At 39.2% G+C, this 25,895-nt stretch overlaps 3 protein-coding genes across 3 annotated transcripts in view; all 3 read left to right on the top strand.

Annotated features, from left to right (window-relative positions):
• Positions 1–12,150, top strand: part of LOC134195608 (inositol 1,4,5-trisphosphate receptor type 1-like) — a 29,312-nt gene extending 17,162 nt beyond the window's left edge. The window contains exons 24-45 of the mRNA XM_062664662.1: positions 4,199–4,450; positions 4,502–4,627; positions 4,889–5,017; positions 5,076–5,196; positions 5,259–5,580; positions 5,635–5,737; positions 5,799–6,041; positions 6,102–6,251; positions 7,221–7,419; positions 7,493–7,656; positions 7,716–7,919; positions 7,983–8,093; positions 8,154–8,249; positions 8,306–8,413; positions 8,481–8,573; positions 8,626–8,751; positions 8,815–8,881; positions 8,936–9,058; positions 9,562–9,926; positions 9,992–10,211; positions 11,824–11,886; positions 11,946–12,150. Of these exons, the coding sequence (XP_062520646.1) occupies positions 4,199–4,450; positions 4,502–4,627; positions 4,889–5,017; positions 5,076–5,196; positions 5,259–5,580; positions 5,635–5,737; positions 5,799–6,041; positions 6,102–6,251; positions 7,221–7,419; positions 7,493–7,656; positions 7,716–7,919; positions 7,983–8,093; positions 8,154–8,249; positions 8,306–8,413; positions 8,481–8,573; positions 8,626–8,751; positions 8,815–8,881; positions 8,936–9,058; positions 9,562–9,926; positions 9,992–10,211; positions 11,824–11,886; positions 11,946–12,001 (3,441 nt within the window). The 3' untranslated portion in view covers positions 12,002–12,150. The remainder of the gene's footprint in view (positions 1–4,198; positions 4,451–4,501; positions 4,628–4,888; positions 5,018–5,075; positions 5,197–5,258; positions 5,581–5,634; positions 5,738–5,798; positions 6,042–6,101; positions 6,252–7,220; positions 7,420–7,492; positions 7,657–7,715; positions 7,920–7,982; positions 8,094–8,153; positions 8,250–8,305; positions 8,414–8,480; positions 8,574–8,625; positions 8,752–8,814; positions 8,882–8,935; positions 9,059–9,561; positions 9,927–9,991; positions 10,212–11,823; positions 11,887–11,945) is intronic.
• Positions 12,075–14,699, top strand: LOC134195438 (inositol 1,4,5-trisphosphate receptor type 2-like). The gene is made up of 6 exons (XM_062664460.1): positions 12,075–12,321; positions 12,879–12,896; positions 13,923–14,009; positions 14,178–14,338; positions 14,399–14,560; positions 14,616–14,699. The coding sequence occupies exons 1-6, from the start codon at positions 12,075–12,077 to the stop codon at positions 14,697–14,699; spliced, it is 759 nt and encodes a 252-aa protein (XP_062520444.1).
• A 670-nt stretch (positions 14,700–15,369) lies between these two features.
• On the top strand, positions 15,370–25,075 carry LOC134195440 (uncharacterized). Its single transcript, XM_062664461.1, has 5 exons — positions 15,370–15,618; positions 22,277–22,484; positions 24,466–24,521; positions 24,692–24,729; positions 24,850–25,075. The coding sequence occupies exons 1-5, from the start codon at positions 15,370–15,372 to the stop codon at positions 25,073–25,075; spliced, it is 777 nt and encodes a 258-aa protein (XP_062520445.1).
• The last annotated feature ends 820 nt before the right edge of the window (positions 25,076–25,895 follow it).

The following is a 25,895-nucleotide window of genomic DNA, read 5'->3' on the forward strand; positions in this document are numbered from 1 at the left end:
CACAACTGTTGCGTTCTCGGTGACAACTACTGCCACTGATCTCCCTTTTGCAATGAAAACAGCAGCATTGGTATTCGAGTACATCTGTCGCCTACTTGTCAAGAATTGAGACGCCTTTGTGAGGCAGCTCTCCAGAGCACAATCTAAGTATCATGGGACTTTGACACCTAATACCAAGAATTCGAACTTCCACACTGCATGTCGCGCTAATCAAACATGGGAGGGGTTGGCTACGCGAGACTACTTACGTAGTAGTTGTTTAGAGCGCGTCGAACGATATGATATGATATGCGTCTAGTACTGTATTTAGTATGTGAAGGTTCCTGCCAACCACCTTATGCCGAAATTAATGTACGCCATAATAGCGGCAACCTAATTTAGCCGAAAATTTAGATCGCCAAACATTTAGGAAATTAGAGTATGAAAGCGATTGCAGAACAATTAGAACACGAAGTCCCAAAAGCTATGCAGAGATCCATTGATCTAGCAAAAGAGAAAGATACCTCTGCCTGGTTAGCAGTGCTTCCTTTTTTTTGGATCAAACATGACTTTTTGCTACACAAGTTTGCATTTCGCGACGCGTTATGCCTTAGATATGGTTGGTTGCCTCCTCATTTAGCTGATACTTGTCCCTGTGGTAAAAAGTTCACGATTGATCATGCTCTTGCCTGTCCAACTGGTGGATACCCAACAATCAGACACAACGAAATACGAGATCTTATAGCAAGTATTCTCTTTGATGTTTGTCATGATATTGAAGTAGAGCCCAAGTTACAGCCCCTTTCTGGTGAGAGTCTACCACAGCGCAGCAACTTGACGGAAGGTGAAGCTCGCTTAGATGTGTCTGCATGTGGATTTTGGGAGGTTGTTTTCAAAAAACTTTTTATGACGTAAGAATATTCAATCGTAATGCTCCTTCTTACAAGTCTTGTGCAATCTCTTCCTGCTACAAACTCCATGAACAAGAGAAGAAACGTTGCTATGAAGAAAGGGTGAAACAAAAGAGCATGCCTCTTTTACTCCCCTGGTGTTTTCCTGAACTGGAGGTGCCAGCACTTTAACTTCAACGATTTTGAAAAGACTAGGGTCTCTACTGTCTCTGAAACAAAACATTGTCTACAATACTTCCATCAACTGGATAAGATGTCGCATTGGCTTTGCCTTATTATACACACATCCATCATGTGTCTCAGAGGCTGTAGAACAAGAGCACGTATCAACAAAGACATACTCTTGGCTTCGGCCGAGAGTAGACTACCTTGCTGTAGTCGAATTTTAGAGTTAGATATGTTTTGTAATTGTTTTGCGTATGTCGCGTACAGTACCTCTGCTTAATTGTCTATCTTGTCTGATAGAGTTTGATTTTCAAATACACCAGTTCTCTCAGTAGTGGTAGTGGTAGTGGTAGTGGTAGTGGTAGTGGTAGTGGTAGTAGTAGTAGAAGTAGTAGTAGAGATTTTATTTACTAGGGAAAACCGTCGGCAATGCCAGTCTTCTAGGTGTATCCTAGAATAATATATACGAATACAAACTAGCAAGATAAACTATATGCACAGACAGAAAGACTACAGTACACTAACATATAAAGTAAGAAATATAAGTAAAATTTTCTATGTAGAGTAATACTCTCTAATGATATATTTACGAAAAGTCAAAAATTACTCTAGTTCGTAAACTACATGGTAATGAATTCCACGGAGTTGCTCCTCTATATTCAACCGTCCTCTTCAGTTCCTCTTTTGGGTCGAGGGATATAGAGAGAGTTGGTAGTACTAGCATGAGTGCATCTTTCAGTTGTCTGTTTGGTTGTCTTAAACTTGCCCTTTATTGACTTGGCCAGAGAAACACTAGTAGCTTTGTATGTTAATTTCACCAGGTGTATCCTTTGTCTGCATTGAAAATCAGCAAATCTCAAGTGCTGAAACAAATGGTTTGCTGGGTTTAACTATTTATTATAACATGAATAGCTTTCTTCTCCAACCGATGGAATCGTTGATTTTGTGTCATTCAATGATGACCACGCATTAGCAGCATATAGTCAATGTTAGGCTGTACTGCTTTATGGAATAAGAATTTTTCCTTTTCAGTCATGTTGTTGCTATATCGCCAAAGAACTCCATTCTTTCTAGAGCTTTGATCAATGATAGCTGAAACGTGATGTTTCCAAGAAAGGTCACAGTGAAAATTGACACCAAGATACTTAGCTGTAGTTGTTGCAGAAACTATGTCTGAACCAATGCAGATATGAGGTTGCACAGACACAGAAGGATGATTATACTTAAACATTTTGAAGCAGAAGAACTTGGGCTTCTTTGCATTCTAAACTAGTAGATTGTCTTGAAACCATTCACTCATTTTTTTAATATCGACATTTAAGATCTTGCACACGCTTGCAGGTGTAGGGCCTGAGGCATATATACAGGTGTCGTCAGCATACATCTATAGTTTACAATTTGTGACAACATCAGCCAGATCTCTTGTGTATAGAACGAACAACAAAGGACCCAATTTGGATCCTTGAGGGACTCCTCTTTTACATGAAGAAGGTGGTGACACTTCGGTACCAACTCTGACTGACTGCGTACGACCATGTAGATAATCCTCAAACCAAGATAAACAATTTTCTGAAATTCCAAGTTTCTTCATTTTTGCACAATAAACGACCATGATGAACTGTATCAAAGGCCTTTTTGAGATCAAGAAACCAGAAAACAAGCCTTCATCCTTGGCTTTCAAAAGGTCGTCAGCTAAAAGAGTGATAGCTTCTTGTGTAGAACGACCAGATCTGATTCCAAACTCAGCTTCCAGTAGTAATTGATTGGTTTCAAGGTAATGTCTTAATTGATCAAAGGCAACAGACTCCAATATCTTGGACATGATAGGAAGTAAAAATATAGGTTGGTAACAACTTGGATCATCTCTTGACCCTCCTTTATAAACAGGTACGATCAGAGTTTCTTTCCAGGCTTTTGGGAAATGACCTTGACATAACGATGCATTTAGAATCTTAGACAAAGATGGAGAAATGATGTCTGCAGCAAATTTCAGGAAATTTTTCTCAGGACCACCCAGACTAGAGGCTTTAGCAGTATTTAATGACTTCAGACAGTTGTAACATTCACCTCAGGTGTTACAGAAAAAGCGAATTTGTGTATAGGAGCGTGTTCACATTGACATCTGGACTAACTATGATTAGGCTAACTATGACTAAGCCAACATTAGCGCAAGAGCATTCACATTGCTACCTGTGATTAGTAAGTCGCGTGGGCTCATGAGTGTAATTAGCCTCAACACTTTTCATCTGTCATGTTCTGCAAGAATTCGCATGAATTGTCTTGACGAATCCATTGCTTTAAGATTTGAAGAGGGAAACATTTTGTTTGCTTTCTCTGGCAGGATGGCAGGAAATTGTCACAGGCACGTAATACACATCTGCATGTGCTTAAGTATACGTCACCAATGTTGTTGATGCATTTGTACGTTTTAATATACAACACCAATCAGAAACATCAGTGACATGCTCTTCTTGTGTACTACCTCGCGTGCCAAAGTCACGTGCAACCACTAACGGCAGTAATGCAGTTGTAATACTACTCTCTACGACGTTAGAATGGCGTTACACTAATCATGATGCAAGAGAGGTTTGGATTGTGTATGGAATATACTATGCAAACTGACAATATTTGCTATCTTTTGTTCTAAATCGAATTAAGTAAAGCTAATGGGATTTAATGGAAAACTGATTAGTCAAGGAGTTACTGTATTTCTTCGATTAATGCCACCCTTGAATAAATGCTGCCCTGAAATAAACGCCACCCTTGTTTAACCACCACAGTTAAGAGTATAGATAAAGTATAAACGTCGCTCTCGAATAGATGCCACATTTCATCTATTTCTCTGATTTTGAAGGAAAACTCGTATTACTTTGGAGACATACGTAAGGCGAACATTTTTAGACTACTGGGATACTGTTTCACCACAACATCTCAAACTGTGAAATGCTTACCAGTATTGTAAGGGTTGTCCTCTTGAAAATGTGTCAAACCTACAGCATGACACTTCTAGAGCACGGACAGAGTGCCTTTAACAAGTAAACGTAGCCAATCGAATAAATGCCGTGGCATTTAATCAAAGAAATACTTTTGGAGAAAATCGAAAATTTTATGTATTTATTTTTGTAACATGCTTGGTATTGCAGCTGGTGAATGCTGGGGATGATGTTCTGTTGTTTTACAATGATTCCAAAGGATTTGAAAATTTGGTTTCACTGATGGTGTCAGAGAGAGAGCGTTGCAATGAGAACAGTGATCTAAAGTACCACATTAACTTGGTTAAATTGCTTGCTCTTTGCACTGAAGGCAAGAACGTTTACACTGAAATCAAGTGTCACAGTCTTCTTCCATTGGAAGATATTGTCCGTGTTGTGACTGATAACCAATGTCTTCCACAGGTTTGTATGCTTGTGGCTGTAATTGTCTTGTTACTAAATATGTAATTGTAGGTGAAAGCAGAATATGTGAACTTTCTGAATCATTGTTATGTGGACACTGAAGTTGAGATGAAAGAGATATTTATGCTGCCGTTCATATGGACTTTGTACGAGAATTTTCTTCTCGACATTGACACGGTAAGGAAATGTTGGTTTGTGTACTTAATGGTGTTCTGCTTTGAAACTATCCAATTGTTTGATTGAGAACAAAACTGCAAATTAACTGTGACGAAGGCTGGCATGACAGAAAGGGGAACCTTTTCTGTTTAACTATTAAATGAAAACAGGGTTTGATTGTGTGAACTTCATGAAACATCATACAGTTTTTGATAAAAGGACGTATAATGAGGTTGAAACTGTGTGAATTGTGAGAAGATAAATATTGTATTGGCTTTGTAGGTATGCAGTACTAGCTATGATGATGATCAAAGGGACCCTGTTCTTGAAAATTACATTACTAATACAATCATGCAGTTGCTACGCATGTTCTTTGGATCGCCTTTTGCTAATCTAGGAATCATTATGTCGGTATGTCAGTAAATGCAACGTTAGGATGTTAAAACTCACTGCTTTGTTTTATGCGAAGTCTCATCAGGAAATATTTATTCGGCTTTTGTCTGGATGCTATCGGATTTACAGATGCCAGTGGGCCAGTGGTGAACAGAAGCATTCAGTAATGCAAACAGTCAAGAAACTGTATGAAATTGGTTTGTCTTGATCAATTGAGTGTGTTGTTACTTGTTTGATTTGAATTTTTGCTGTTTTGTAGCTACCGACAGATCAGTAGCTGTTCCTGTTGATCTTCAAAAAGATTTACGATCTCTTCTAAGTACAACACGACTAAGCAAGCAAACTGGACGGAAATGGCTAAAGAGCACATTTGGTCAAAGGCGGCACATATTACCTGCTTGTGAAGAACCTCAGATTGTAGAGGCATATCAGAGACTTCTGTTGTTGCTGGAAAAGAAAACAGAACCTGAAGTGCATGCTGAAATGTCTCTTTTAGTTGATATAATGTTCAGTCCAGAGTTGCTTTTCCCTATAGCAACAATTGGTTATCAACGAGCTGCAAATGGCGGTTTCATGCAAAAGTAAACTGCGTTGCTCTTTATGTTATTGCAGTTGGTATGTTTGCTATTGGTTAGATTAATTGGTCACACTGAGAAGCTGCTGCATGAAGGAGAAGAGAAGCTAGTAGTTCAAATATTGACAACATTGCAACGCACATCTGAGCAGTGCTCTGATACTGTTAGTGAGGTTGCAAATGAAGTGTCTATGTAGTAAAATGCATGATATGTTATTGAACTAGGGTCATGCAATTCGCGAAGCATTGTTAACGCAGTATTTTGGACAGACCTCTACTGATAGAGATGGCCGTATTGTGCTACCACGACATTCACAGTCTCGACGTGACATTCAAATCTACTTGGATTATTGCAGAGCTAGTGACTTAATTGTTAACCTTGTCATGAATGGCCCCAGTCAGGAAGTCTTTCTTGAAAGCATTAAACTTGGTATTGTTTTGCTGGATGAAGGAAATGAAGTTGTTCAGGTTTTTACAGCAAACTGAGTACAAGTGTTCTTTCAAGGTTGACATGATTGTTGCTTTCAGCACTCTCTATATCGAAGATTTACGGACAGCCATTGTGAAGCTTTCTTTAATGAGATAAGGGAACACATGAGGGAGGCTCAAGCTGAGATCAAGAGTAGCTACAACTTTAATCCTTCTGATGTTGGGGCAATGGGAGGAGAACCAATGAATGTATGATTTGCTATTGATGTGTGTATTTAAATGGGATCATAGCTGAAGTCACTATTGACACTAAGGCCAGATCAACTAAATTTTTTGTGCTTGGATATTTGGATATGAAAACTGGACCAACTAACTGAAATAGAAATAAAAAGTAATGAGCATGTGACATTTTGGGCATGCACAGTTCTTGTTGTACAGCCTCTAAACGTGAGATAACAAAATGGACACTAAATTTTAAACCAAATGATTCTAATACCAAGCAGACGGGGCAACTGTACCAGATGCACTGTTCACACGATGTGTACTTGTAGGGTATATGTACCAAGTCATTTTATTGCAGCAATTAGGTATAATATCATTGTGCATGCACACATCAATTTATTTTTATTTTGGACAAGCTCAAAACTGAACTGGCAAATCTTAGCGTCAAGAAATTTAGTTGTTTTGGCTTAACACATGTTGATTACAAGGACTTTTTCATTTTGTTGAAAGAAATACAAGTGTTTCTTTGTATTCACACTGCTACAACTACGAATTCATTGTAACACCTGATTTCACTACTTATACAAGATTCTACTAGATTTCTAAATTTGTAACCTAATCTGATCTGTTTTGAGGCACAGCCTCTTGCATTGTTTTATGCTTGCTAGCAGACATGGCACTTTACTTGTATTCGGAGTGCATGCTTGTAAAGTGGACTGTTTATGGCAAGATTTTCTCTCATACAAATCAATGTTGTAATAGGTCAGCTATTTGTTGTCTTTTGTTGCTGCATTTGGCATAAACATTGATTTTGCTTCATGATTGGAATTACCATACGTTTTTAGAGTGATGTGCAAACATAGACATATGAATTAATAGCCAAAGGTTTGCTCTTCGTCGGAATACGGTTCTTGTTAAGTCATATGACTTTTCGAAGTTTCTGTGACTGGTTTGTAGCTTTATAAATTGTTTGATCTATATTATTTGTGCTAACAGGTTCAAGAAATTTCTTCATCAAACAGTCAAGTGACAGCTTTGTTGGGTTCTCTGAGAGAAAGAGATTTGTCGTATCCAACTTCTGATGAAGGAGATACAACACTGAGCTATACACAGGCAGCAGCTCTGGCAAATGGTTTACATGGAGTTACGGTATCAGAATTGCAATCGGTAGCCCTTGGTCAGTCATCTTCATCTGGTGAGATGCAAAGCTATTGGTTGTTTGTGTTCTTTGTATTTTACATTGTAGATGGTTTTGTTGTTGAGTCTAGACTCTACACTGACAGCAAGTGATGCTTTATCTCGTCGTGGATCAGTAATTTCATCACCTGTGTCTGTCAGTAGTTCTAGTATGGACAGTGCTGAGATGGCGTGTATGTTGCCAATACTACGATTCTTACAGCTGACTTGTGAGAATCACAACAGGGAATTGCAAGTATGGAATATTGTACAAGAATCGATCAGTTTTTAGTTTATGTAGTTGTTTTGCTATAGAATTACCTTCGTCGACAAGAACATAGCAAGACTAGCTACAATCTGATTAATGAAACATTATCATTTCTTGACTGCATTTGTGGCAGCACAGCTGGTGGTTTGGGCCTGCTAGGTTTGTATATTAACGAGACTAATGTGGAACTGATCAACCAGTGTCTTGCAACATTAACTGAATATTGCCAGGGACCATGTCATGAGAATCAAGTTAGGCCAATGCAATAAGCAACAACTGCAAATGTTGGTGTACAGATTGTTTGCGGTGTTTAGAAGGCAATAGCTAAACATGAGTCCAATGGTATTGATATTATTGTTTCATTGATTCTCAATGACATACAGCCACTTGGACAGACACACATGGAACTTGACTTATTGCTTAAGGTACAGCTGGTGAAACATTGTATGATTTCTAACTTTAGAGCATTTGGATCAATGTGATAGAGCAATGCTTCAAAATTGTTACTGGCGGTAATGGAGTCTCGCAAAGACAGTGACATGGCAGAAAGGATTATGTACAATATGCAGCCTCGACAGCTGGTAAAACAAACTTTATCTAGGGTGATCATGGAATTATTGGTTATATGTGCTTTCAGATTGAGCGATGCAAACTAGCATTCAGTTTGGATGCTACAGAAGGAGCAGACGACACGAGTGGCTCACCAAGGCATGTAGGACATAACATGTATCTCTTAGCATCGCAGGTTACAGAGTTTATGTGTTTGAAAAAGATTACTGCCACTTTGCTGTGACTTGTGTTATTTTGTTTAGTTGGCTCAGCACAATAGAGAGCTTAACGATCTGTTGCAAAGTGAACAAGATCCAGCTCTTGAATACTATGCAAAACACACTGCCCAAATTGAAGTATGCATGTTGTGTTTTTGTCATCTTTGTCTATAAAAGGGATTATTTGCAGATTGTCAGAGGTGATCGAAGTATGGAACAGATTGTGTTTCCTGTTCCCAGTGTTTGTAAATATCTTACCCAGAGAAGCAAAGACCATGTTATTGCATCAGCAGAAAGAGATGAGAAAGGAAGCAAAGTATAAGTCTATACTATGTCTATTAATTGCTAATGTAGGTTGCAGAACTTCGAATTATAATAGGTGGGTGATTTTTTTGGACGGTCTGAAAATTTGTGCAAGGAAATGAAATGGCAGAAGAATTTGTTAGGTTGGTTTGAAATACTTTCCAATGTTTGGAATTAATTTGTTAGTTTCTTTGTAGATCGTCCAAAGTTGTTCACAATTAGTCAGAATGAATCCATGTGGGCATCTGTTTCATTCTACTTTGCTGTAATTATCAACATTCTTGTTGCCTTGTTTTATCCGTTTGGTGACTCTGTAGGTGGTAAGTCTGTTTTATCATTTTTTTTATTTGAATTCAGGTGACTGCAATAGCACACGTTAATTAATCAATTAAAATACAGTTTAAGCAGCTGAGCAGTTGCATAGTAAAATTATTTTTATAACATTAAATGATTTTGTCATATAAATATAGATCAACAAATGTGGTAAGTGAATTCTAAAATTCATGACAGTGTAGTTGTTATGAAGTGCTTTGCATGTATGTAGGCGCTTGTGTAGCTTACCTTGTGTAATTTTTGTTATAGCACTCCATAGCTACAGATTTTTGCAATTGCACTAGGCTTGTAAATTGTGTTTGCGTATTGAAGTTAAGAAAATTCAAGCTAGATTATAGAGAAGTTGTGGATGTACAGTATTTAAGGAGATCTAGCAATGAAGAATAGCTAGCTAGAGATTAACGTGTATAACTATTTATGTATATCAGCTGCAAGGAGTTCTCAATGTCGTTGCATTGATTGTTTGTTGTAGAACAGTGTTCTTTTGTAGAGTTGGATTCCAATCTAAGTGTCATTGTTTGGGCAACAATGGGCACTTCTTTGCTGATGATAATAAAGATGCCACAACCACGTGGTTACATGACGTTTGCTGGATCTACCGTTGTTCGTCTTGTTTATTCAGTTGGGCTTATACCTACTCTGTGGCTTCTTGGGAGTCTTCAAGTTTTGAATAAGATTATTTTTCTTGTGGGATTTCTTGGCAATAGAGGCGTGTTTTACAAGGACGAGATGGGGACATCTGACACTGTTCCTCTCACAGTTTTGTTGAAACAGAAAGACTTCCTGTATCACATTGGCTACTTGACAGTGTGCTGCTTTGGCATGTTTATTCACGAATTCTTTTATTCTGTTCTGGTAATTTGTCATGAATTTTGTAGTGCATGGTTATATATGTATGAGTTGTTTTTTGTTGTGTCTAGCTGTTAGACATAGTTGTTCGAGAGGAAACACTTCTAAATGTGATAAGCAGTGTTACGAAGAATGGGCGATCAATTTTACTGACGGCTATTTTAGCTATTATTCTTATCTACATGTTCAGCATCATAGGCTATATGGTGTTTCAGGATGACTTTCTGATAGCTGTAGATGAGGCTTCTGGTGAGATACCTGTGGCAGCAACAGTAGTTACAACAGCTGGAGGTTAGCAGTAATTGGTAGATTGTATACTTGTTGTATTGTCACCACTTTGATTTGGATATAGACGACTAGTCGAAGTGCAATCAAACATGTCATTACATTGTTTTGTCGTCTTTTAAGAACTGAATGCAATAGAGCTTTGGCATGTGAGATGACTGTGATGTGATTTTTTTGTCCTACTCATTTATATTCCATTACCAGGATGGCGGGAGGGGGTGATACACAATTTATTTTGTCGGCAATGACCCATGTTGAGATGATAACCCATTATCTCATATGTCTCATTGTGTTGAGATGGGGTGATAATCATGTATCACTTCTATTGTCCTGGACAACCTAATGACACGTTCTTTATCATCAAGCCCTTTTGGGTCTTCAAGTTTCTTTTCATTTTGTTGGAAGCACAACCAAAATCTTCTAAATCAAAATCATTGTTGATCTAATATGATGCCCAAATGAGAACTGAAGCCACACGAGCATAGCACATATGGTAAATCGGTTATTCGGTAACTACTTTGGTGATCACTACTTTGGTGATCGTTGGGTGTCGAATCTGATGGATCTAATAGCACCCCAGTGGTCATGTCATCGCCCTATAGCTATGTTAATTTGCATGCCAACACATTTTTGTCTTCAGATAATGATGTGGAAATTGATTTACTACATTAATGTATTGGTGGTACATTTAACTCTACGTTAGCGTTAAAACTAATTAAGTATTGCTGAGATGAATATTAAATTTTAATTAGCAGGAAGCTGTTTTTGTTTTATAGAACTTTGGTAAATGCTGTATAAGGTTAGTCAATACCGTATAAGATGAAACATTGCCGGGAATTTATTTTGGCAGTTTGCTAAGAAATTGATAGACAAAGCACATTGGCAGAATTTAGTTTGGCGGTTGGACATCATTGTTTGATAGCTGATATATGTCTTACCATAAGTGGTCTTGATGTGTTTGTGATTGACAGTTGTGTTCATGGCTCACATTTCCTTAACTTACTGCATGGTCTCCAACTACTGCATAGGCACAACACCATTTTGCTGATTCACGCGCCTGATGACTTCAACATATCCTGGAGGCCAAATTAATGGCGGTTTTTATATTGGCGGCCGCTGAAAAATCCGCCAATCTTTCAAAATAAATTCCCCACCAATATTTCATCTTATACGGTAATAGCGAATGTTATTGGTTTAACACAACGTTTAGCAATTTTTTGACACAATTCTGTGTTGTGATGTTGTATGTAAGTTTACAGTTAGTCTTGTTTGTTGATTGTGGGAAACTACTAGTGTACTTGTAGATCCTAGGTGGACAAGAACTGTTGCTGCAAAGAACCAAATTTCTATTTGGTTGAAAAAGCATTATTGTGGTTTAGCAATTTTTTAGTGTGCTACTATACCTGTGGAAATGATGTTTCTGAAGATGTCATACAGGCAAAAGCTTGGAATTCTTTTGTTGCATGTATGTGCTGCTGTCAATTTAGCCATCTGGTCTTGTTACTGTTTATTACCAATTACCTTGTGGTTAATGAGGGAATTTGATTTGCAAAGATCAAGAATGAATAGTATTGCTGTATGTGAGCTTGTTTATATAGTAAGTTGGTGTTTGTTATAGGTGTGTTGTCAACTACAGCTTCTGGAGTTGCTTCAAAGTCTTCACCTTCTGAAGCTGTGGAAGGCAATGAACTCCAACCAGATAAACCACCTGGAAAATCATTTGGCTCTATGTTTGGACAGATTTATGGTGGATTGCATCCACCTTTGACAGACTGCAAAAGTGGAGAAACTGGTGATAACAGCTGTTCAGTGTTGTCTACAGTAGACAATGAACCAGAAGGCAAAGAGCGGTCATGTGACACACTTCTGATGTGCATTGTTACTGCACTAAATCAGGGTATAAGAAATGGTGGAGGACTTGGTGATGTTCTTCGTTATCCTTCAAGCAAGGAACCACTGTATGCTGCCCGGGTTGTGTATGATCTTCTGTATTTTTTTGTCGTTATCATCATTGTTCTCAATCTCATCTTTGGTGTTATTATTGACACATTCGCTGATCTACGGAGTGAGAAGACTACAAAAGAAGAAATTTTGAACAATACTTGCTTTATTTGTGGTAAGCTATTGAGTTATGTGTGGAATGTATGTAGCATGTACTGCATAAGATGAAAGATTGGCAGGGAGTTAATTTTGGCGAATTGGCAGTTTATAAGTTGCCACCAATATAAAATCTGCCAACATGTTCCTGTAAGAAGACCACATGATGTTTTCAATCACATGCCCTAAGGATAATGGTGATGTATGGGTAACTTCAAGAAGACCCAGCGCTCAGACTAAACCTCAGAGTTATCTTCTGTTGTACCAACACTACCAGCAGGGTGGTAAACGAGACAGTAAAGATAGTAATGAACAGGAACATTCAAGAAATCTTACAGAGAGAGTGAGAGCAAAGATTGGAAGCGCATTGCTGAAATGTGCCTATGCATGCTTTTCACCACTTTCCTTGAGTTCTGAACAAGGTTGTTGGAAAAACAGCTGGAAGATACTAAATGTGAAGTATCAATAGCTAGGGTATGAAATTGCCAAATTATTTTCTGCCAATAAACTGTTTTAAGGAAAACGTGAAACTAAATTTTTGTCAAAGTTTTGTTTTATATGTTTATGTGTAAATAGATACATCTATAGATACAGGTAGAGCATGTATGATTGACATTTGTTTGTCTTCAGAGATTGATACACATGTATTTATGTATATCAGTGTAATGTATGTGTGATATAGACATGCATAAGTAGGTGCATTGTATGTGAATTGAATTGTTAATTAAGCTTCTTAACTTGATTTTGGTTGGCTTTATGTTTATTTTTGCACAAATGATTTGCCATATTACTGTACAAGATTGTCAGTTGGGTACTGCGTGTTCTGTATGAATATGCATATACTGACCTTCAGTTTTTCATAGTCATTGTCTTCTAGTTCTTAACTTTCTCTTAAACTATTGAACTCCAATTCTTCTTTGTAGTGTCTGAAATTATGCTTCTGCCAGTGTCCTATTGCTTGCATGTGATAGTGTTTGCAGCACATTCAGAACTAGCTTCTTGTTGATTAGACATCTTGTACAAATGTTCTCAGCAGACAACATGTCACACATAACACATGGCAGTGCCCTGAGCTTTAAGCACATTGGAGTTTCTTTAAGTCTGGACTCACAAGGCATGGTGCCAACAATTATGTGGATTAGCAAGAGTTCGGACTAAGATGGAGTTCAGGTTAATGAGGATAATTCTACTGTTTGAAACACGGCAGTTTTGCTCATGGCATGGTCCATTCATTGTCATCCACATTACAATGGACTGACCGTGTTATTTGTCAAGCAATCAATGTCTTGTTATGAAGCTTATGTATAGTGACTTGTGGTAGGGTAAATGGTTACATGTACTCACAGCGGTAATAATTGTAACTGAGAAGCTGTACAGCATTGGTTTTAAGCATCGAGAAATTACGGTAGCCATGGCTTACACTGATGGTGTAGCCCAGTATAAATGAAGCATTTAGTTAAGACGTGAAGTTCACCAGAGTTTGCAATATTTTAGATACCACCAAAATCTCTTTGCAGTGAACTTGGTGGTCAATTTTATGCTGAATAGGACTAACCAGATATAAAGAACTCACAGTATCAAGTGATGTGTTTTTGTTAAACAAAGTGCCATTGATTATAGTGATGGCAGTGGTATTGGTGGTTGTTTGGGCATCTGTGGAGAGTTCTAAGTGGTTGAACTGTGCTGATGTGTATACTATTGACATCTGTGTATATGACATCTAATTGGGAGCAAAAGCGACCAATCTTTGGTCTCAGACAGTCTACCTTTGCTTGTTGAGATGTATTTCGATGTCTAATGTTAAACCATTTGTGTGTTTTGAAATTTAATAACTCGGTTTCTGTGTTTGAATTGGTGTTGTCTGTGTTTATATAGGTTTGGACAGAAAGGAATTTGACAACAAAGAAGTTACGTTTGAAGATCACATTAGTCGTGAGCACCATGTCTGGGACTACCTGTCATTTATTGTACTGTTGAAAGTTAAAGACCCAACTGAATTTACTGGACCCGAGAGTTACGTGGATCAGTTGATCAAGGCAAACTAGCAACGTTGACTAAAGGTGCTTTAGACTTGAATTAAGTTTCTGTGTTTGTAGACTGGTAACTTGGAGTGGTTTCCACGGATGCAATGTATGTCTCTCTCAGAGGAGGATGGGGAGACTGAGCAGAATGATCTTCGACTGCTAAGAGAGCAGTTGAAGTCTACAAATGCTCTTGTCGAACAGCTTAGTGACCAACTCAAAGACTTGAAAGCGAAGGTGTTATCAGACTTGTTTTTCAGTGTTTTTGTAACTCACTAAAGTTGAATTGTAGATGAACGAACAGAGGAAAGATCTAAAGAGGCAAAGACTTTTGAGTATGCCAACTGTATCTGCAACTTCATTCTCTGCTGGTTAACTAGTTAGTTATTGAACTTACAACACTGTCGACTGTTGATTGATAACTAGATTTTAATGTACTGAAAGGTTTTGTGGATGCAGTCTCTACACTGCATCCGTGTCGTTACATACTATACATGCATGTATAGCTAGCTATAAATGAGTGTATCCACTTATTGTGTAGTAACATGAGGTTTGTTTAGAGTTTTAGGACTTTTAGAAAGAAAGGGTGGTAGTTGCATTTTGAATGTATACGTACATACAAGAGCGACTTTTTCCTTTGCCTTTACTACCTGATTTTTTGTGACGTTCAAATTCCATTTAATTTTTTCATTGCTAGCTATTGTGCATGTGGTTCAAGTCTAATAAGCATAGATTGAACTCTGAACTTTGTAATAGGCTAACTAGAGGCAAGAGAACGTGTTTTGTACTCCTTACTAGAAGGATTGTAACCTCTCATTTTGAGCTACGGCCGCATCCAGCACCTAGGTACTAGAGTACAGCTGCAGTCTAGACGTCTTGAGTGCGGACAACCAAGTGAACCGTTGCAAGCTCTGAATGTGGCAATCACAATTGACTATCGTATGTGAGGTACGCGATAAAGGTACGTGTACAGCGTAAGTAAAACGGGCTGAAAGTCGAAAGACGGGTTGTCAGCTAGCGCGCATTTGCCTGACGGGCGTGGTCAAATGCGTGGTTGTGGTATGTGGAGATTGTGTAGGTTAGCGAAGAGTTTGTGCGCTTTAGTAGGATGTGTGAGTGTCGCTTTTTTGATTCTTCAAATCTGGATCACTTGGCGCTCTCCTACTACAGTGCAGGTCACAACACTATTGAAAACGGCTTCAATCGATGCGTACAACACTGCTAGTAACAATCAATTATTAGTCTCACATCACGAGAAGCTAGAGAACACTGCCTTGTTGAGGAGACTGAGAGAGGTACGTATTGCGTACTGGTACATTGGTGGACTGTGGAATGTAGGGCAGAGTTTAGTAATCGATGATGTAAACATTGTTAAGTTGTATCAAACATAAATAAAAAATGAAGAATTAAATATTGAATCCATTGTCAGGAACCATTTTTGTTTACAATTTAAAATTTAAAATTGATTGACCCTCCCCCAAGCACGTGAATGGCTCCTTGCATTCATTGATGATGTTCTGCTAATTCAGTTTAGTTCATTAGGGCGGCGATGTGGTGTTGCTGGTTACACCTGCAACATTATTAGAAATAGCTAAATCACTATGGCAAAATAAGCGACCAACGAAGACAAGACAATGGATCAATTGAACAAGAACTCTTTCCATGCTCGTCTCATCCGGTAGATTTCTAAAAACATCAGTTAAGTTAAACGTTTTAGTTCTAATTATCTGAGCGGTCTGTTAGACAGTTCAATTATCACTATTGTGTTGAGTAATTTGTGCTACAACAAAAGCAGTGTGTTACAAACTGAGTCACTGTATCAAAACTACAGGATCAACAAATTAAGTTAAAGAAAGTCAACTGAACAAGAATTCACTTCACTAAAAATTGTATAGATCATTATTGCTTTGTTACTAATTTACCGCTATTACTATTTACTTGTGTTATCTGAGAGGTTTGTTTGTCAATGTGTCACCTAATCAGTGCATATATGGTACCTACAGAGGCGCCAAGAAGAAGTCGCCAAGGCGCCTAGACATTACAAAATGGGAAGTCTACTATTTTCAATTCATTTTAGAACAAAAGCAAAAATGAACACAAAACACTAACTTTTGATTCTCAAATACTCATAGCTTTAAATTTGGATTAATTAGCGTTACAATAGCAACTTGTGCTGTTTCTTATTCTGAGATATTCTAGAATTGAAAATTGATAATTGAATACACCATTAAACTTTGATTTTTAATTTATTGAAATTTGACATTATATGAAATTTCAATTCGAATTAAAAATTGAATAGACGTCCCATAAATACCAATTTCAATAAATTTAAATTTAAATTCTATGTTGTATTCAATTTTTAATTTTTAATTCAAATTGAAAATTGAATGGACGTTCTCTATACACGCATAATGTGTACCTTCTTAGTCTTCTAGATGTCCATTGTTTATTATTGGGTCTTTCTTATTTTCCATGGGCGTATTCGTTTGGGACTACCTTTTTCTGGACAAGGCTAGGTTAGGTAGAGTGGAAAGAGACAGGGCATCTTTACCAATCGAACAGAACTTTCTGAACGAGATAGATGAGGCGGTAACAGAACTATGTGCACGCGTAGAATCAGTGCCTGTGTCAGAATCACCCCAGCTGTACGGTGTTCTTTGTCATAGCCGTTTCATATATTTTTCCACGTGTTAGAATGTCTACTAACTCTTTGGGAGTTTGTTCTGCCGAACACAAGAAATCAACTGCTACTCAACTTTTGCATGGGGAATCCAGAATAAGTGCAAATACTGGTCTGGAAATGTTATGCAAAGCGAACGTGTTGATTTGGAAGGTCGAACACAAGTTTTACATGTGTAGGTACTTTATCCTTTCTATCCGTACTGATGGTAGGATATGTTGGAAAGTCTATCTGCTTTATCCTTTTTCGGAAACAGAAAAGTTACCAGTCTAACAGTGTAATACCTTTCCAGTCTATCTGTTTTCGGAAAAGTTTGGGAAACTGTTCATTCTATCCGGAAAAGGAAAGGTGCCCAATTGAACACACTAGCCGGCCTTTCCACTCTATCTGTTTCTAGAAAGGTCCCAAATGAATGTGCTCCACGTTATCACAACTGGCGACAAGGATGGTTACGTACATTGGCAGCATCCATGTGTTTGCCCGCATGCTTGAAGATTGGCCAACCTATGTTGAGCGGGCAGAGCAGTTCATGAAAGCCAACAAAGTGGATAATGATGACTGCGTTGCAACTCTGCTATCCTTGATGGGCAGTGCTACATACAGCTTCGAAATCTGGTTGCCCCAAAGTAGCCGTCAGAATTACTTTACAATGACATCGTTTCAACTCTATCTAGACATTTGGCGCCAAAATCGCTAGTGATAACGGATTTTTTTGTTTTCACAAGCATAATCAAGCTGCAAGCGAGTCCATCACACCGTATGTTGCCAAGCTGAGGAAATTGTCTAGAGACTGCAACTTTGGGGAACAACTGGATGATGTTATCAGAGACCAACTAGTTTACGGTGTAGGCTCCTCAGCCATTCAGAAATGATTGCTGTTGGAGGCTACACTCGATTGCAAGAAAGCTGTTGATATTGCAGTAGCCATGGAAGCGGCAGCAAAGGATACACATGAGATGATGAGTCAGCAACCCAAATTCACTGGTAAGTGTTGAAGACTATGTTCACCGAACAGAAACTAGATCAACACTTCGACTGCGCAAAGACAAAGCCTGATACCGCTGCGGAAATCCAAATCATTTGGCATGCCTGTTGGCATAGGGAAACTGTGTGTTCTGCATGCAAAAAGAAAGGCCACATCGCTTTGATGTGTCTCTCAAGGTGTCAACTGGCACAACTAGCAGCGGTTACAGAAGAAACCAAGTACATCAGTCAGATGCAGGCAAAGAGCAGCAAGACTGGAGTGTACTTACTCTAAATCACCAGACCACTCTGCTCATTCAAGGGACAGTACAACTGTCAGGAAATCCAGTGATTAGGAAGTTGATACAGGGGCATCAGTATCTCTTATGCCCAGTGGAGCAACCTTGGAGTTTCAGCTACATTAGAGCTTGCCCATTGCACACTGCATACATACATAGGAGAAACAGTGGCTGTGCTTGGGCGTGTGCAGGTAGAAGTACAGTATCAACAGCAAAGAAAGTCGCTATCCTTGTTGATAGTGGAGGGATCAGGCCGGCATTACTTGGGCGCAACTGGCTAGGACAGATCAAATTAGATTGGCATAATATCAACCATGTCCAGAGTACTTTCATGGATCAAACCTACAAACTGTTCTTGGTAAATACTCAGGTCTTTTTGCCCCAGGGTTGGGATCATGAATATTTCTGCTTCAATCAACATGATACCAGGGACAGTCCCAAAGTTTTCAAGCATAGACCTGTACTGTATGCTTTACGTGAGGAAGTGGAAGAGGACGTGAAGGAGTCATTGAGAAGGTGGATGTGAGTGAGTGGGGAACTTCTCTTGTGTGTGTAAGGAAGAAAAATGGCTCCATCCGGTTATGCGGCAATTGCAAGGTCACTTTGAACCAAAGCATGCAGGTAGACCAGTACCCATTGGCACAACCAGACTACCTTTTTCACCAATTGTCAGGCGGCAAGGAATTTTTGATACTGGACTTATTGCACGCATATCAATAAGAGTCTTTGACTAAGGACTCAAAAGATTACACAACCATCAACACCCACAAAGGGCTCTACCGATACCTCCGCATACCATTTGACATAGCATGTGAGCTGGCAAAGTTTCAAAATGCAATTGACCGAATCCTACAAGGACTACCAGGAGTTGGAGCGTATATTGATGATCTCATAGTCACTGGTCCAACCACAGAACATCTTCAAAATGTAGAGGCAGTGCTGAAACGTTAGAAAACATTGTGTACATCTACGTGAGGACAAATGTCAGTTTCTGAACTATCGGTGGACTTCCTGGGTCACTAGATCGATAAGAATGGTGGCCATGTTTTCAAGGCCAAAGTGGCAGGCATACGACAGTGTCCTAGTCCTGAAAACACAACACAGCTACAATCATTCCTAGGAATGGTGAACTACCACAATCGTTACATTCCAAACTTGTCTGCTATTCTGCAGCCAAGTCATTCAGTTTTATTGCAAAAAGGCCAAAATATGGAATTGGACAAAGTCGTGTGAACAATAATTTCACTTAGTCAAGGACAAACTCACCAGTGCCCGTCTTGGCCTATTATGACCCAAGTTTACCACTACGTGTGGCAGTGGATGCTACTTTGTATGGTGTTGGAGCTGCTTTGACACAAATCATGCCAAATGGACAGGAATGGCCGGTTGCATTTGTCTCTCGCACTATGACATCAACCGAATGGAATTATTGTCAATTAGAATGGGAAGCATTGGCCATAATTTTTGCTATAAAATTTTTATCAGTACACATCTATAGCGGGCAATTTATTCTGGTCACAGTCCACACACCGTGATGACCATTCAGTTCCAAGAAGGGCATACATATCATGGCAGCGGCACGACTTCAACGTCGGACAATCACCTTGGCCTCCTACTCATATACCATGGAATTTAAATATTTTACAGATAATGCTTTTGCCGATGCCTTATCCAGACTTCCTTGCCTGACGACTGCGGAGGAAGAAGCTGAGCTAGCTTTTCACCTTGATGAGGTACATGACTTGCCAGTCACAGCCAAACAGCTGGCAATAGCTACTTGTCAAGATTCGATTCTGTCTGTCAAAAGTTTTGCACTGGACACGATCTGGATGGCCCCGTGGTTGTATTGACGTGGAATTCAAATCGTACGCTAACAGGCAGCATGAACTGTCGGTTGCACAGTACTGTTTGTTGTTGTAAAACAGATTAATTGTACCACTTTGTTTTTGAGATAGTCTACTTCAAGAGTTACATTATCAACACATTGGTGCCAGTCGCATGAAGGGGTTGGCCAAAAACCAATTTTTGGTGGCCTCACCTAGACAGCACCATGAACAGCGAGCTCAATCTTGTGCTAGTTGCAGCATACATGACAATATGCCAGCTTTGCGCCTTTGCATCATTGGAGTTAGCCAGACACTTCGTGGTATTATATCATGTCCACATCGATTTCGCAGAACTCAATGGAAAGTATTTCTTTCTTCTCACAGATGCTCATTCTAAAAGGGTAGAAGTGTTTCATATGGCATCAACAACCAAGGCCACAGCTACGAGTCAAGTTCTGAGGGGTATATCTGATACTCATAGGTTGCCATGCCACTATACCTAGTCTCAGAGTGAGATAACGGACCACCGTTCACATCTAAAGAATTTGACATCTTCATGAAGTGCAATGGAATCTGTCATACTTGAACATCAACGCTTCATCTCTTTTCCAGTTGAGTTGCTGAAAATGCGGTATAGACTTTCAGAAACGCTTTCGCCAAGGATACATCTACAGTTTTTTAATTAAAGCACAAGTTGGTGAATTTCTTGTTAAGCTAATGGACCACACCCCACTGTACAACGGGACAAGCACCATACACTCACTCTACTGATGAGTAGTCTATCTGCATGTGTTTGGATCTCATACACCCAAATTTGACAAATGTGGTTTCTCAACGTCAACAGTCACAACGCCTGGCTAATGACAATAGCCAGCCTTTGTGGGAGTTTAACGTCGGAGACAAAGTGCTAGTTCGGTACTACCGCACATATCAGTCTAAATGGTCAGAAGGCATCATTACACAAGTTTTAGGCCCATTGACTTATGAGGTATCTGTTCCAGACATTCAAATAACATGGAAACGTCACATTGACCAGCTGGTACATTGCCTGGATTTGATCAGGTCCTTACCTAAGCCATCAGTCATTCCAATGGCTGCGGCATTAGGCAATGGTAGCTCGGCAGACATTTCTGTTCCTTCAACTGAACTTGAAAACAAATGATCTGTTTTGGGTGGTGGCCATCCAGAACCACCACTTCCCACGACCACTGGCATGGTTCCAGATCCTTATGATGGCATAGATAAACATCCGGAAGCGTTAGCTTCACCTGCAGACAGTGATTCACCTGCAGCGATACACTATACCTTAATAACCAGACTTGCTCAGGGGCATCACCAGCACTTCGTCGATCTACTAGAGTGACTCAACCACCTGAGAGACTCGACTTATAGTTGGTTTGGTAGTTTTATTTCAGTTGTGTTTTAGCATAATGTTACAGCTACTATGATGGTTTCATTTTTGTCCGTGGACATTATTTCTAAGGGTAAGTGTTATTTAAGGGGGAAGTGTGGTGTAGTGTTGCGCATGCGTAACTAGAAGTCCATTATAATAGATTGTATTGTAGTCTCTCTTACTTTCCACGTTACCACAATGGTAAGCACCAGGAGTCAACACTGGACATTTGAAGTTTTCTTTAACAAGACTGTTGAGCAAATAAGAATAAAGATAACAGGCAATGATTCTAGATGCTAGAATGTTTTACATCAGCCTTGCAAGACACCCAGAAATTAATAGAATTGGTTTGTTTGTTTCCTGCATGTGATTTACTTGTTTTGTTTGTTTGGAGTGTTAGTACATTATCTACTTGCTTGTAATTGGAAACAAATAGTGCTTGTTAATTTCTGTGGACTGGGAAGTTTGTTGAATTCCAAGCTATATAGTGATTGTTGTAGGACAGAATAACTAACTTCTTATAACCTCAGAAGATCACATGGTTTTTTTCTGATTTTTCAGTTTATTCAATTAGTGAACAGACATTAAGTTAAACCACATTGAAAACATAGTAGGACTTAATATATAGTTATTTCAGTGATGTAGAATCAGGTGGTGAGCTATAGGAGTGATTGGTTTACTAAATCTAGGTCTCTGACTGTAAATATGCTGGCATACCTGCTGCTTATTAATACATATATAAGTAGATGCCCGTTTAATTAATAATTGAGATTGTTATTGTTTTTGTGATAGCTTGAACACAAGAGACTCTCAGGATACAGTAGAGTTGCCAAAACAGTGGTGTTTTATGGATCTTTATCAATAATAGAACAAGAGGCTGCTGTATATCAGCAAGCATTTATAAGTCAACATTTTGATGTCCAACATCCCAAAGGGTTAGATGGAGAAGTTGATGAATTTGTTGGCAGAAATTCATTTGCCTTCAGAGAAAGTCAAGATGGTAAGTTAAAATCACTTTGTATACACATTCTTATTACTTAGTACTAGATGAATTGCTAATTTTGTCTGGTGAAGATTAGTATAGTAACTTGCGTTATTAATTAAATATCTCGTCTCAGGCATATTATAATTAACTCAGGTCGAAGTTCTTGGCCAAGATCCTGCAAGATCTTGCAAGATCCTGCCAGATTAAAGATGGTGCTCAATTTCTTGCAAGATCTTGGTTGAATATGGCAATTATACAAGTGTGTTTTGAGTGAAACGTCTACACGTGCAACTCCTACTGAATTTTAAGGTGACTAGACTGGTTGGACTGCAGTAGTAATGCTGTTTGCTAAGTTTCCATTTTCAGGCATATTCATTAAGTCAACTTTCTGGATTATGATGCATTTGTTTCTTACATTATATAACGGTCATTGTGATTTTTTATGACAAGAAATGGCCTGCACACACATGGATATGGAAAAAGAATCCAATGGAAGTCAAGCAGCCAATAACCGATTGGATTGCTGTTTTATAAAATGCTTGAAATTAGGTCCATCTGCCAAGTTTCATGCCGTTTGAGATTAGTCTCGTATAGCCATCCCCTTCCCTTTTTGACATCCAGACGGTGCAGAAGGGTCTGGTGCATTTTCTTTGATGTTATGTGAGCTTATTTGGTTGTTTATAAAAGTCAGGTGACCTTGGCTAATTATTGACGGAAACGCTGCAGAATTCAGAGCTTGTCATGTCTTTTTTTGGTCCAGGTTACCTTTCACCAAGCTGGTAAGCGTTCTGGCAAAAGGAAGTGTTACCAGGGCGGAAATAGTCTCGTTGTTCTCATTCTAGCCTGCCTCTCCCCTTACAGTTGGAGGGAATGAGAACAACAGGATTTTTCTGGGCTGGTGACACTTCCTTTTGCCAGAACGCTTACCTGCTTGATGAAAGGTGACGTTCTTATGGACAACTGGATTAAAAACAACACATGAGGAGCTCTGGATTCTACGGTGTTCCCATGGATATCCATGTTCTGCCTCCCTTCACTTGAGTAAGTGGTGCAGGGTCAGTGGATGGTCCGGCCATTTAATTTTCTACATTTCAATTTTTTGTTTTCATTTTTCAATTTTGAATTTTTAGTTTTCTTTTGTTTTTACTTTTTTAATTTTTACATTTTTTATTTTCAATTTTGTGCTCTAGGGTTTGATTTCTAAAGGGATAAGTTTATGCTTGCTTGTGCTGCAGACAATGATCCATGCATGCGCCATATTTAAACATGAAACTTGAACTCGCACTGCCAGTTCACACAGTGCAATTTCTCGCACGAATAGAAAATTGAAGGACCCAACACACTTTACACAGCGGGGTTCCTCAGCGGAGCTCTCATTCCAACGCATGTGTTTTGGCATCCCATTTCTAACAGATGAGGAAGTGTTTGTTGACATGGAGTCACGTGTCAGGATTACGTTACGCGGATTTGCAAATGACATATGCTGCACCGGTGCAACACCGTGGCATTGAATCAGGCCGCATGTGACTGTATGCATAGTACAGTGTACATGCACATCTCTGACAACAATGGCACTTTCTATGACAACGCGTATAAATAAAAAAAGTAATAGGAAAGCTAGAGCCTGGTCTTAATTTAGAGCAGACCATACTTGGCAGTTGACAAGTGTACATGTTGTGACTTTACTACGCATATGTTTATAACTAAGCGACTACATTACTTAATTGTCTAACATAAACTGATACTGTACGGTGTGCAAGCATGGGCGTGGTGGAGCATTTTCTGAAACGTTAACTTTTTAATTGTGAACTTTATTTGAACTCAACTCAACTCAACAGATTGTAGCTTATACAATTCAGCTAGCTTAAAGAACTTTACTGAAGTACCGTGCAGTGTTAAAACACTACTCTAGAGTCAATTATGACCATGTAAGCGGGCACTACTACTGTGCAGGCGTGTCACTCGATTAATTAACTCTGGGCTGTCATTGTGCTAGTCGTCAAGCTGCGTGATGAAGCGCTGCTTGGGTTGTGTCAGAAGCAGCAGGAACAGGTACAGTTGTACAAAACAAGCTCCAGCTAGCCGACGTGCGATCACAGACGTACGTTCGTTTCCTCAAGACAGACATCAGTTTACTGCACATAACTGACTTGGTGCAAAGCCGGTTGGTTCGAGGTCCAGGGAGTGGTTCCATTTGACGACAGGATCGTACTTGTTGACAGTCGTGGCTTACCATACGCAGTCGACGAAAGAACTCGAGGTATTAATTAGATTGGTACGTTAGATAGCAGCAAGGATGTTCCACTGCAAAATGTGCCATCTCCTAATGAGGAGTCCAATGGCTCTGTTGCATAATTAAGCATTGCACAAATCAATGCAGACGATGGACGCTCTGGAATTCAACATTGTCAGATGATCAACTTCCACTGACTCTCTACAGTCTTGATGACCTGAAGGAACTGGGAAGAGAAATACAAAAAGAGCTGGGCAGCGATGCGGTTCACGGTAACAGCTCGTCTGACACAGCGCTTCCAACTGTGTTTGAACTGCACGTGTTTCTGCTGCTTTTGGCACAACCCAAGCTGGTGCTTCATTGTGCTGTTTGACAGCCGACGGCGATGACAGCCCAGAGTTAATTGAGTGACATGCCTGCACGGTCGTAGGTAAGAGCACACAGCTAGATTTATCTAGTGTACGTGTACTACATGGTCATCATTGACTCTAGGGTAGTGTTTTGACATTGCATGGTACTGCAGTAAAGTTATTTAAGCTAGCTGAATTGTATAAGCTAGGATGTGTTGATTTTTTTATTTTTTTACTTTTTAGAACCTCTCACTGAAACAATAGGATGTGTTGAGTTGAGTTGAGTTCAAATAAGTTCACAATTAAACGTTAACGTTGCAGAAACGCTCTACTACACCCACGCTAGCACACTGTACGGTATCAGAGTGTGCAGTTTACATAGAAGATTAGGTATTGTAGTCTTTTAGTTATATATATATATATATATATATATATATATATATATATATATATATATATATATATATATATATATATATATATATGTCGACTGCCAAGTACGGTCTGCTCTAAATTAAGACCAGCCTTGAGCTTTCCTTCACTTTCCCTATTTATACGCGTTGTCATGGAAAGGTGCCATTGTTGTTAGAGATGTGCATGTACACTGTACTATGTATACAGTTACTGAGTGCACACATGGCCTGATTCAATGCCACTATGTCATACCAGGGCAGCGTACGCCATTTGCAAATCTGCATAATGTTATCCTGACACATGATCGCAAGTCAACAAACACTTCCTCATCCATTAGAAATGTGGCCAGTGAATATGTTGTGTGTCAGAGCGAAGTTGTCCGCGGCCAAGAGCTGCCAACGTGGTTTGGCACGTGACGGAAAGTAAAGT

The sequence above is a fragment of the Corticium candelabrum genome, chromosome 20 (genome assembly GCF_963422355.1).
Source record: "Corticium candelabrum chromosome 20, ooCorCand1.1, whole genome shotgun sequence".
NCBI classification, from domain to species: Eukaryota; Metazoa; Porifera; class Homoscleromorpha; order Homosclerophorida; family Plakinidae; genus Corticium; species Corticium candelabrum.

Coding starts and splice junctions, on each gene's coding strand:
- LOC134195438 (XM_062664460.1), top strand. CDS start 12,075: ATGTGCATTGTTACTGCACTAAATCAGGGTATAAGAAATGGTGGAGGA. Junction 14,339..14,398: donor ACGTGGATCAGTTGATCAAG/GCAAACTAGCAA, acceptor CTGTGTTTGTAG/ACTGGTAACTTGGAGTGGTT. Junction 14,561..14,615: donor TCAAAGACTTGAAAGCGAAG/GTGTTATCAGAC, acceptor GTTGAATTGTAG/ATGAACGAACAGAGGAAAGA.
- LOC134195440 (XM_062664461.1), top strand. CDS start 15,370: ATGCGTGGTTGTGGTATGTGGAGATTGTGTAGGTTAGCGAAGAGTTTG. Junction 22,485..24,465: donor CTTCAGAGAAAGTCAAGATG/GTAAGTTAAAAT, acceptor TCATTGTGCTAG/TCGTCAAGCTGCGTGATGAA. Junction 24,522..24,691: donor GTCAGAAGCAGCAGGAACAG/GTACAGTTGTAC, acceptor ACTTGTTGACAG/TCGTGGCTTACCATACGCAG.